The sequence below is a fragment of the Octodon degus genome, unplaced genomic scaffold, assembly GCF_000260255.1.
Source record: "Octodon degus isolate 3935 unplaced genomic scaffold, OctDeg1.0 scaffold00205, whole genome shotgun sequence".
NCBI classification, from domain to species: Eukaryota; Metazoa; Chordata; class Mammalia; order Rodentia; family Octodontidae; genus Octodon; species Octodon degus.
The window spans coordinates 2790637-2803595 of NW_004524781.1; the positions used below are offsets into that span (position 1 = coordinate 2790637).

General features: G+C 43.0%; 1 protein-coding gene across 1 annotated transcript in view; it reads left to right on the forward strand.

The window, feature by feature from the left end:
- The first annotated feature begins 204 nt into the window (after positions 1 to 204).
- Positions 205 to 12959, forward strand: part of Gfral (GDNF family receptor alpha like) — a 71190-nt gene continuing 58435 nt past the window's right edge. Inside the window, exons 1-2 of the mRNA XM_012517674.1 lie at positions 205 to 337; positions 2222 to 2380. Coding sequence (XP_012373128.1) covers positions 205 to 337; positions 2222 to 2380 — 292 coding nt within the window. The remainder of the gene's footprint in view (positions 338 to 2221; positions 2381 to 12959) is intronic.

Here is a 12959-nt window from a genome sequence, read left to right on the forward strand (position 1 = left end):
AGAACAAACACAGCCAATTCACATTTGAGAATATTGGATATGAGAAACATAAATTTATAGCTAAAAGTAACTTACTACTTTTTATGATGTTTTGTTTCTTATAATTCTACTTTTTAGTATTAGTAACTTAGATTTGGAAAAAATGCACACCAAATTGTAACTCTGTGAATTTATCTTCTTCTAATTCCTTTTGCTGTTCAAGTTATGGGACTTAGCTCAGAAAATAAATCCACTTCTCTCACCAAAGATTGTGCCTACTTACGACAGCAATGTCTAAGTGGGCGAACCACATGCGGACGTGCTTGGAGAGTAGTGGAAGATGCCTGCAACGTTTCAGGTAAAGCTATTTGCAAAAAGTGAGTCCGGATGACTTCTTTTCACAAAGATAAATATAAAATTTGATAATGACTAATATAATCCTAAGAAAAAAGCTAGTTTCAGTATAAATACATTATTTAACCTTAGCGTTCATGTGATTCACCTTCAATCACTGGTATGTGAGTTTAGTTACCCAGAACATTATTTGCTTTTACTAAGCCCTGATATGCTAAGGCTGAGGGCAGCTTTGCATAATGCTTCAGGGAACCTCCTTGCACATCCTGCAAGAGTAACATTCCAATTCTCTGCAAGCTTCTCAGAATCAGAGTAAAATGTTTTCCAAGTAAAGTATCATTTTGCTCGTATGCCAGTTTGTCAATAAATAGCAAGAATACTTGTGATTATGTTATCTATATTCATAATATATATTTTGTATTCTTGCAATATAGGGACTATTTTCCATTCCAGACTTATTGAGAAAAATTAAAGTTTCTTTTTATTTTTGACCTCTTATGCATTCCAAACATTTGAGCAAAGGTTCATGAGATAAAATGTGAAGATCGAAATTTTTGTTAAAAAGATGTACGTCTGAATATTCAAGTAACTGTATAAAAATTGTATAATGAGATGATAGTAACACTTCACTCATTAAAGATAGAAATCATGAGGTAACTGTGCAGTGGACTAGTGCCTTAATGTTGCTTTGAGACAAATATCCAAAAAAGTACTTGCACATGAAGAATCATCTTTTATTATGAATATTAGAATACTAACACCATCTGATGAACTTTGTGGGCCTGCAAGAGAAGTTTAGAAGGACAGTAACAGTGTGCTCTCGTGTGGTCTGCTGCCTCTCCACCCTTGTCATGCTCACAGCTCTCCCCATCTCCACTCCTTTCCTTTACCTCACATTGTGTTGACCAAAAGTCAGGAATCTGCAGCTCTGCAGTGCCAGGGCAGTCTCCTCAGAGGCTTCCTGCCTGCAGCACGACCTTGTGAGCCCGAGGATGAGGGATGTCCTGCAGCTTCTCCCTCTATCTGTCTTTGATAAAGTTCACAGACCATTTTCAGGAGAAGGAGACTTGTAGCTGTCTGTTATCATATTATTGTTTAGGAAAAATATCGTGAAAGATATACTTTCCCAAAAGTAACAAAATAATTTTAAGATGAGGACAGAGAATGACCAAAGTCATCTGCTATGTGTTTTGATGAGAAAAACTGTTGCTGTGCTTTATAAACATTTTAAAATTTGCATCATGGATTAAAATTTTCGTGTGTTTTAGTATATAACTAGTAAGTCATTTGCAGTAAATTTCAGCAATATTTGCATAATTATTTCATGCATGCAGTGGAAATAGAAGTATCTTCAAATACCAAACAAATGAACCCAAGTAGTTGTCTTGAGAATGAACAAAGGAAAACTGTAGGGTAGAGAAATACAACTTTTCAAATTAAAGTAGAAAATGGAACATTGTAGTTAGATCAACTTATTAATTTCTTCAGTAAAATATATTGAGTGCTTTCTAAGAGCCAGGACCACTTCATTTCTCATAATCAATCTAGTTTCCACTACACATCTTTCAATATAATCTTTGACACACAAAGTAAAATAACAAAATAGCTAAACTGGTGGAAGTGTTCAGAGAAAAGGGTTCTTTCATCACCTTGCACCAGGACAGCTTATGTATGGTGGCCGGCAAAGCATGTCATTCTCTGTTGGGACAAAACATTTGAAAATGCAGAAAGTCTCTTATAAAAAATACACTAAAAGCCCTCTTGTGGGAGCAATCTTCAGCAATTGTGTAGATTGTAAGAGTTACTGATATTAACGTATTAATAGTATTTCAGGTAAAAACTAAAGTCTGCAGTCAAATTAACATCTGAAGTGTTATATCTTTATGAAATCCAGGTGATTCCTGCAAGATCACTAATTCATCACATTGCAACCTGACAATCCAGTTCTTAATGGAAAGCAGTTTCCAATTTAAACAGTGTGTGTGCACTGATGACCTCTATTGTACTGTGAACACATTGTTTGGAATAAAATGCATCAATAAGTCAGGTAATACCTGTTGACTACTCTTCATTACAAAGCTAAACCTGCTAAGTCATGATATCTTATTCCCATCACCGGTTGCTTGGCTTAAATTTATAGTATTTTATTGAGATATCTGTGACCATCAGAATGCTGATGTGTTTTCTTATGATATCTTTGTCTGGGTTTGTTATCTGACTAATGGTGGCCCTTTGAAGATGAATTGGGAAGTATTAACTTTCTTTATATTACCTGGACTAGTACAAACAACTGAGCTATCTCTTCCTCCAATTATTAATTTAATTAACCACTTAATATGATTGACTACTCTGCATTAAAAGTTTAAATAAAGTCAATATGCTCAACTGATATATTAGCGGTCTAGTCACCCGTCTTTCTTGAGTGAGCATTGGTTGCCCTCTATTTGCTTCACTTATGTTGGATTATTTCATTTCCATTTAACATTTTCTGTAGAATTGCCATCTTTCTAGTAAAATTGCTCTTAATACAATTTAGCTGTCCATTTAAAAAGCCTCTAGAAGTTATTGCGATGTTTTCTCTTTCTTTCAGATATGATAATTTATGTCTTCTCTCTTTTTCTCTAATTTGCTCTTCATTTCTTTTTTGGAAGGATTAAGTTTCTCATTAATTCCTAGTTTCATAAAATGTAAGGTCACGAGGGAGATAGTTCAGTTACATAAGTGCCTGCCTGGCAAGCAGAGATCTGGAGTTAGATCCCAGGAACCTAAATAAATAAATAAATAAATAAACGAAAGGCCATATCACTGGTTTAATCTTTTTTATCCATACATTCAATATTGTGCTTTTTCTTCTAGACACTGTCTTAGTTACATCCTCAAATGTTATAGTTTAATTTTTATTTAGTAGTTCAAAATACGTCCTACTTGTCCTGTGAACTCACCTTTGACTCATAGTGCTGAGGTAAGCAGAAACATCAAAATGACACCCAGGACCTATTTCTGTCAACAAGCACTGACCAGGATTGTTGTAGTCAGGGTTTTCAAGAGAGACAATTTAATACAGGACATATAATTTGTAGGATTATTTTGTCATAGTCACCAGAGTGTCAAATAAAAAAGAGTGCAGGAAATCTGTCCACACACTGAAGACCCAGCAAAGCTAGCTGAGGGTGTGGATCCTAGGGCGGAGTCCTGCATGAGGCCAGCAGAGGACACAGAGCCCAAGACAGCATCCTCGACAAATCCAGCTGGAGGTCGAGAGCCCACAACAACATCTCATGCAAACCTACATGAAGGACTTACACTGGAAAGGCCCAAAGGCCAGTGGTGGGAGCCAGAAGCTCTGTGCCAGTGGGAGGAAGGACCCGCACCAGCAGGCTGAAGGAGCTGCACTGGGGCCAGGAAGCAACACGATGGTGAGGACTAGATCCCCCCGGAAAAGCACTGCAGCAATCCTCCAGCGATGAGAATAGCTAGAGACCTCAAGCTCCTCCAGCGATAAGAACAACGGGGCTCGTCTCAGGAACGCCAGCTCGACAAGCTTCTCTAGGAGATGAAACAGTGCAGTACCTTTTCCTCGGGCTAGGAAGCAAGGCTCAAAGCAAGGGCCAGCCTTTCCCTACAGCGAACTGCAGCCCTTCTCGGCAGCACAAAGCTTCCAGGGGCTTTGACAATGAGCACAGCCGAGTTCTCCTCAGGAACGCCAGCACGACCGGCTCCTCCAGCACCAGCAGCACCGCCTCTTCCTCTGCAGTCCTCCTTCTGATGTTGGCAGCCACCCTCGGTGTGCCCTCCACACTAAGCACCCTGCTGGCTCATGCAGCTGGTTGTCACAAATTTGCCCTCAGTCATCAATCATAGGGATCGTTCCCAAACGGTCAGGCCACAATCTCTGGTGATGTGCAGCTCTTGTATGAGATAAGCAAGCAGGAAGAACAGAGGCAGAGTAGCTTGTCATTTGGGGACTGGTTCTTACAATACACACCATAGTGACCAGCTAGCTATGCATGACAATGACAATGACATTTGTTTATAAGAAAGAAATGTCACAGGAACTGGAACTGGAACTCTTACCTGGGTAACTAACAGACCAAAGTATACTGGCAGGTGGTGCAGCATCTTTGGCTACACCTCCCCCTCTTTTAGTTTCCCAGCAAATCTTTGCTGGGTGTGTTACATTTCATCTTCTGAGACGAGGGCCATGGAGACGCAGCAACACTGGGGCTGTCAGTCACCCTGCGATGGGCCCTATCCAAGGTCTTCAACTCTGAAAACTTCCCGGGGACTACCCGCTCGGGCCCTGCTCCCATCCCTCTCTCAGACAGGAGCTTTCTTTCCCTCAGTAAATATATTCTGTTTATCAAATAAAAAAAGTGAAACTTCCCCCAGAGTGTCTGGTTTGCTCTCCTCATTATAGGATTTTTAGGAGGAGGCAGTATTTGGTCTCTTCTGTTCTGTCACAGTCCTGTGAACAGTGTCTGCAGGCTTTAGCTGTGAATGGACTGCTCAGCGTCTGGAGTGACCAGACCAGGGCTCTGAGCACACGAGCTGCACAGTGCTGTCTGGTCCAGGTATATTCTTCAGAAGTTCAGCAAGACTCCAGAATGGTGGATCTGAAGGTGGATTTCTGAAACTTCCAGAGCTGTATATATGCTGTGTGCAGTGCAGGGGTGTGCACAGGTACTGCTGGTCTGCTAGCTGAAACGGCTACAAGTTTTCCTGTGGGGAACTCTTTCAGTATGGTCTGTGTGCTTATGTGATTTTTATTTAATATTTAATAGTTCTGCCATTTTAAAATTATCTCTTCTACAAATTCAGGCCCATTATCACAGCCGGTAATCAAGGGTAGGTGACATAAGGAGGTGATTTCTCACAGCAGAATCCTGCAAACGTCTCCTGTCATGGCCAGCCTGAGTAGGTGCAGGAGCACTAAATCCTGCTGTGTGGAGGTCAGGGCTGGAGACAGATGCTGAAGCCTGCACTGGCTGTATGGGTTCAGTGCCAGGGCTGTGGTCTGAGCTTGCAAAACATAGGTAGGGGCAGGTCTGGCTCTGATTAAGATGGATCTTCCAAGAGTACCCGGCAATGTGCTACTGGCTAGGGTTGATATTTCAGTCAGTTGGATCCCCAGCTGGGGTTTAGGAGCACGGGTTTGGCATCATTGGTTGTAGGTTTCCCAGAAGCAGCAGGAAGCAGTCACAGGAGAGCTTGGGCCACAAGACTTCATCCAAGGTGACCGCAGCCCATTCAGCTTGTCGGACTCCACTCCTAACAGAGCTACCTCCATCCTTAAGCAGGATGTGCTCAATATCTGTCGGGGTTTAGTTCACAGTTAGTCAAAAGGTATGCGTGCATGGCACCAGGACAGTTGGCAATACAACAATCTATAGACATTTTCCAGTATTGAGGCCTCATTTTTTCTTTTTTGGGAGACCATGATGGAGCTGGAAGAGATGGAGAAACAGTCTTTCCCAGAGAGAAGGTGATAAGAACTGGCTAAATCTGTTGGTGGGGCCTCTCTGAAAACAGTGGGAGAGTTCCTAGACTCTTGTGGTGATTAACAGTCCAAAAAGTGTGCATGAGTTGGGAACCACAGAACACAAGGTATTGGGCCATGTCGTCAGTGGTGTAGAGATCTTGCCCGAGGTGATTGACAACAGTCTGTGCGGCTGGTGTTTGGCTGGATGGCTGTTTGTGCTTCCTGTGACCACCGGCAGCACTGGGGGTTGTGGTGGGACAACAGGGTTGATGGCCAGGCCTGGCGGTGCATCCTTAGCTTATGCCTCTGGGAGGAGAGTTTTTGGTGAGTTGTCCTTCCAGACTGCAAGTTTGGGCCTGGCAGAAGGGGCAAGAGGCAAGAGTCCCAGTTGCCCTGGTGATGGTAAATTTTGACAGGGGGAGCTTGGGAAGGCAGAGAGTTCTGTTCTGTTGTCTACCAGGAAATTCACAGGTTGCCCCTTACTTTTGCAATGATTGTGGACTCTCAGGGCCCAACCTGATGGAACTTGGTCTGTCCTATCCATCCAGGAATGACAGAGAGAAGAGAGGTCCAGCTTGGGGTGGGCCTGTGTAGTCATGTTTCTTTGTGTCTCACAGATGGAGGGGCATTTATTTTTTCAGTCCATTGCTATTGTACCTTGTAGCAGCCAGAGGGTGTGGTTGTCTATCAGATTGGATTTTCTCATGGAAATGAGAAGTTTTCCTTTTATGATGTTTCCGGGTAACGGTGGCTGATGCCCCCCTCCCCCATGTGGTGGAGAAAGCACGCAGCTGGTTGCTTCCTGGGGCTGAGAGTCCAACATTTCCTCAGCCAAAATGTGGAACTCAAAAGAAATTTGCTGAGGGCCATCTCGGGTGGATGGCCACACGTGACCAGGAGAGGTGCAGCTATGGGGTGGGAGGCTTGGGAAGGCCCTTCTGCCCAAAGGCAGGCATGGCCAGCTGCAGCCAACTCAGGTGGCTGGGAGAGGAGGAGTCGGGGTGAAGGGTGGAGCTCAGGTGCTGGCAGCAACTGTGCTGGCTGATGAGGCGGCAAAGGCAGAATTTTCAGAAACAATGGGCCCCTTTTTGATATGGTTTTCTCCGAGACCCTGGGAGCAATTTGATTTTATCTTTAACTCTGTAAAACACCCTTTCCCTGAAGTCAGGGACTGTGGGCTTTAAAATTTATTTCCCATTCTCTCTTCTTACGGAGTATGTTGTATGCCCATGAGCGATGGTGCCTCTCAGAGAGAGACCAGTCAGATGCCCACCGGGCTGTGCCCCTCACAGGACTTAGGAGTGACTCGGCTATGAGGGTGCTGGGCCTCCGTGGTGTCTGTAACCGTGGAACCACAGGCGAGGTCCACTCAGCTTGAGACCAGCGCTTCCTAGTCCTGGTGCACAGACGGAGCTGCGCGTGGCTTGCACTGTCCAGGCCACTTGCAGTCCTTCAACAGGCACCGAGAGGCTGAACATTCCACCCCACTTCCTGTGAGAGTGGTCCTAACGGGAGTTGATTGGACTCCACCCTCCACTCCAGTTGAGCAGAACCGACATAGAACCTGGAGCATCCCTGGGGATTTTACCAGAATCAGGTAGACAGACAGACTGGGTCTTCCCCCTTTCAGGTCAGAGATGAGCCACCCAAGTGGCAAGCCAGGACTCCTCCAGACCTCTAAGGGGACCCAAACTATCTTGGGGGCTTGCCTTCCCATCTGAAACTGGAGGGGCCTTGCTGTGTCTGTGGGAGCCACAACTGGTGACCGAAGAGTTCAGCACAATCGGTCTTCTTGGCTGATGTAGCAGACGCCATGGTAAACAGAAACATGGAAACTATACCCAGGATTTGGGGGCAGGTTTGTTATGGTGACAGGCACTGATCAGGTTAGTCCCCAGAATGTCAGGCCCTGATCTCTGGGGTGCAGGGCTTCGATGGGGTAAGCAAGCGAGAAGAGCAGAGGCAGAACGGCTTGTCGTTGGGGGATCGGCTCTGAGGATATGCACTACAGGGAGCTGCTGCTTCTAAGAAACAAAAATGACAGGAACCGTAACCAGAGCTGTTACCTGGTGACTGACTGAAGTGCACTGGCTGGGGAGGCATCTTCTGCTACGATAGTTTATTATTTAGATGGTTACTGTTTAATTTACAAATATAGGACACTTCCCAGATGTACCTATCATTTATTTTTAGTGTAATCCAATATCATTAGAGAAAGTACTTTGTATGGCCTCCGGCCCCAGCTAAAGGCACTTCCAAACATCACCTGTGCGATGACTGTGTCTCACATAGTGGGTCTGCACCGACTCGCACAAGCATGAGAGCGCAACATATCCGACTAGACGGAGACATATGGTGAGCTTGGAAGGCGTCACAGGACGACAGAGCCTTTTAAGGTATCCTGGGCTCATTAGGAGGAAAACAGAAGTGCTTGCTTTACGTTGAGGAAGTAGAATGCAGTAGAGCACACGTGGCGGGAAGTGTGGCGCAAAGGAGACGGGATAGGGGACTCCGGAAACAGGCAGGTGTTTGTGGGAAGAGGAAGGCCCAGCCTGCTTTCGCTTCCAGGGAGGCTAGGCACTGGCCTTTGCTCGCAGGAGGGGCTGTACGTTTTAAACAGAGAAGTGCACTAGCAGTAACTGGTAGACGCAGCCAAGGTCGTGGGTTGAAAGTCACCAAAATAATTGGGAGAGAGGTGACACATGCCCAACTGAAGCACTGGTGCTGGGAATTGTCATATATGCCAAAAGCGTATTTATGAATTATAATTATTAGTAATCGATGACCAGCTGGATATGCAGAGTTGATAGTGAATTAAGCATGACATTTAATGGTACTGATGTGCAGATAAGCAATTTTGTGAAAAGTAAAGGATTGGGGAAAATAGTGATGAGTTACACTTTTATATTTCAAATATAGCATATACTGTCAAACATCGCATTTGAGACATACTTTGGGACACTCACATTAAGAATATTGTTTTTTATATTTTTCATGCTAGAAATAAAATTTTAATCCAAGAATAAAGGAACATGCCTCATCTTGTTAAAAGCTGGAAGGTGTATCTTGAGATGAAAGGAAATTAGTTACGCATGGTGACCCTTGCCTGCAACCCAGCACTCAGGAGCCTGAGGCAGGGGAGTCACTGCAAATCTGAGGCCAGCCTAGACTGCAAAATGAGTTCAAAGCCAGCCTAAGTTGCATAGTGAAACCTGGAAACACAAGAAAGAGAGAAAACACATCTTGGAAACACCAGAGAGATACAGAGAGAGAGAGAGAGAGAGAGAGAGAGAGAGAGAGAGAGAGAGAGTCAGAGTCAGAGACAGACACAAGCAGAGTATTAAAATAGAGATTAAAGTTGCCTGGCAAGTACAGGGACCTGAGTTCAATCTCTGGTTCTGCACACACACACACACACACAAAATAGAGATCAAAGATTTAAACATATTTAAAAGCATGAAGGAGAATAAAACTTGCCAGAAAAGGAAATAAAGTGAGAAAGAAGTGTTTTAACAGCAATTTCATAGTCTGGATAGGAAAATCAAAGTTTGTAATGATAGGAAAATAAATTGTAATTGTGAATTTTTAAAGCCAGTGAAAGTGAAGACACAGAGAAAATGAATATAAATGCAGAAAACTCAGTTTTTTAGGCTGAAAACAGCATTACCTTGTGAATTAATAGGCCTAATAGCTTTAGATTGTAGTGCACTAAAATATAATTATGCTATTAATTAAATGTTAATTAAAATACGTATTAATTTTGTTTCAAGACAAGACGCTCATTCTCAGTAGTGAGGTTTTCTCGTGTCCAGCCCTCCTGGACAGGTTAGCCGTGCTCTGCCGGACAGGAAGGCATGGTGGAGAGGGAGCTCCATCCTGGTGCCAGGAATCATGTACATGTATGTGGTCTCTAAATTGAGAAAACATATCTATGGAACTGAGGCCACTTGAAATGGTAGTGAAATTAAGGAGACATTTTATAAAAAGACATAAGAACTAAAAATATCATAACCACAGATTTGAAAGCTCAGTCCAAACACAGGCGTCTTAAATGAAGGACACGTCTCAGATGAAGAACTACAGACAACAAACAAATGTATCAATACAAACAGCACATCTATATATGGAAAATACTGAGCAGTGTGGCCATTCAAGAGATGAAAGTGAAAACAACGCTGAGACTCCACCTCACTCCAGAAGGAATGGCTACCATCGAGAAGTCAGCCAACAGCCATCGCTGGAGGGGCTGCGGCCACAAAGAAACCCTTCTCTGTTGTCCATGAGTGTGTATTGGTACAACCGCTAAGGAAATCAGTGTGGAGAGTCCTGAAAGTCTAAAACTGGAGGTTCAAATTAATTCAGCTGTTACCCTCCTAGATATCATTCCCAAAGGGTGAAAAAATACCACAGCCATATATGCACATCCAAGTTTATAGCAGCACAATTTGGAATAGCTAAACCTTGGGAAAAGCCCACAGGCTCTCTAACATATGACTGGATAAAGAAAACATGGTGCTTCTATGCAATGGAGCACTACTATGTCATACAGAGGGGCAAAGTGGGGAGCCTTTAGGGGGAGTGGGTGCAGCTGAAGACCGTAATATTAAGTGAAACAAATCAGACACCCAAGTTCACAAATCCCAGTGATTCTCCTTGGTGCAGAGCCCAGAGGACAAGCCAGGAGCACAGGGAAGCAGGACACTGAAAAGTAGGGTGAGCATCTTTAAGTAGGAAGTGAAGAGGGGAGCAGAAGAGGAAAGGAAAAGAAGGGAGAAGGGAAAATGGGAGGGAAAATGGAAACAAAGCTTTGAAATGAGACACAGAGATCAGATTTAAGGGAGGAAGGGGAATGAAGAAAAACAAAAAGAATTTGTACAGGTGCAAATTCCCTATGATGGATGTGACCCATACATATGACAAATATATAATAATAAAAAATAAAGTTAAAACATAAATGGCAACTTGAGGGGGAAATAATGAAAAATGACTGAGAAGCACATTAGTAAGGGCATGTTTCCAGGAGAAAGTGGAAATTCATAAACATGAACCATATTAGAATGTGTGTTTTACATTAAGTGTGAGTTCTAACAGTCATACTTAAAGTTTAATGAAAAGTCAAGAAAACAAAATATCACTAAAAGAAACACAGCACTAATTTTATGTAGTTCCACAAATTTACAAATTATCTTTCTCTTTATCTCAATTTTTTTAAATCCAAGATTAATTGTAATAGCTCAGTCTCTTCAAATAATTTTTCAATGAATTTTGAAAGCACATAGGTGTTGGATACTCTCAAATGGCATGTCCTTGAGCTCTAAAAAAGCAGGTGAGTCACAAACAAACTTCCTTAATGCCATCATTCTTCTACTTCCTTGATAGACGAATCAGTGCCATCCTCAGGTTCGGCCCCTCATCCAGCTAGCACGCAGCAGTCCCACGAGAAAGACGCCTCATCCATGGCTGAGAAACAGAGTGACTGCGTCGCTGCTGCACATGTCTGCCGGGAATCAGAACGCTGCGCTCTGTTACTGGACAATTTTAACAGGACCTGTGGCAAAACGGCAGCAGGTTGCAAGAGCCCTGGCGCGAGACAGCAGTGCGAGGTGCTGAGAGAAAGTCTGAAGGAAACCGCTGTGTGGAATTGTCAGTGCAATGGCTCTTCCAGTACAGACTGCATCCGGATTTGGAGCAGTTTGTTTGAAGACGTTTGCACACACGATGAGCAAGTGAATCAAGTTCCTACTGCAAGTGAAGGCCATGGAAAAGGGTTCGATCAGGCGAGTGCTTCAGGTTGGTATTCAAAATGAATTTAGGAACATTAGTGCAGCTCAAAAATGCATCAAGAACGTTCAGTTTCTGATTTTAACTCAGTCATTTCTGTGTCTGTTAATCCCCAGAGATTAAAGTAAGATACTCAGTATCATGAATATGTCCAAAAGGGATGGTAGAGAAAAAGAAGACCTGTCTTATGGGCTTGGCGTAATGTTGCTTCATTCATTCACTCATTCACTCATTCACTCATAATTCATTTGCTCAGTGAACAAAAACTTGTGGGAAATGTGCGGTGTCATAGGTTCTATGTTGTGTGATTTAAAAATCAGTATTCTCACTGAAGGAGCTTACTATTTATAGAGCATACAATTAAAAAAAAAAAAACTTCTTTGGTGCAACCAGGGATTGAACTCAGAATTTTAAAAATTGAACAAACAAGGTGAGATTGATTGATTGTTTGATTGATTGGTTGACTAATTGTTGATTGATTTTAAGCATTTATTATGTTCCAGACTATGTGTTAAGTCCTGGAATAAATGAGTAAATAAAACAATGAAAAACTCTCCAGCAACATTCATCCTGACTGAGGAGCTCATGTCAGTTTCCCCGGAGAGGCGGAGAAAGAAGTTTGTGTGAAGAAAATACATTCAGCAGTGAAATCTACAAAAAGGACCCAGATTAGACAGAAGGGGAAACTGAAGTGCAGAGAATTTAGCAGCGTCCACGTTAGGCTGAAACCGGACCAGAATTTGTCATCAGGGGCTTCCTGACAAGAGTCACTGTTTCTGGGACGAGGTGTAATCCCACTGTTGTCGGAAGGCTGGCCATGCCGGGCGGGTTTCATGCGCTTGTTGGCCACTTGTACTTCTTCTGACGTGTCTTTTCATTTCAGATGCTCATTTTCGAACTGGGTCTGTAAATAGGGAGTACGTTTGGTGCTCTTCAGCTATTCTAGGTATGAGTCCTCTGTCTGAGCAGGGGCTGGCCGACTTTTTCCCTATCCACAGGCACTCTCTTCCCACTGGATGACTTTCTTGTTATGAGGAGCTTTTTATTTGATGGGATCTCCTTAGTTAATTCTTCATAATATTTCTTTGCAGTGACAATTTTGTTCATAGTCTTTGTCTACACTTACGTTTTCAGGAGTTTACTCTGTTTCCTAGTAGACCCAATGTTTCAGCTTTACTATTTAGATCATTGGTCCATTTTGATTTAGTTTAGTGACTGGTGAGAGCTAAGGTTCTCGGTTCAATCCTCAGCATGATCAAATGCAGTTTTCCCAATACTGTTTGTGAAAGAAAGGGGTCATGTTCTTTCCAGTGAAGATATTTGAAGGATTTGTCAAAGATAAGTTAACTAAGTATAACTGGAATTG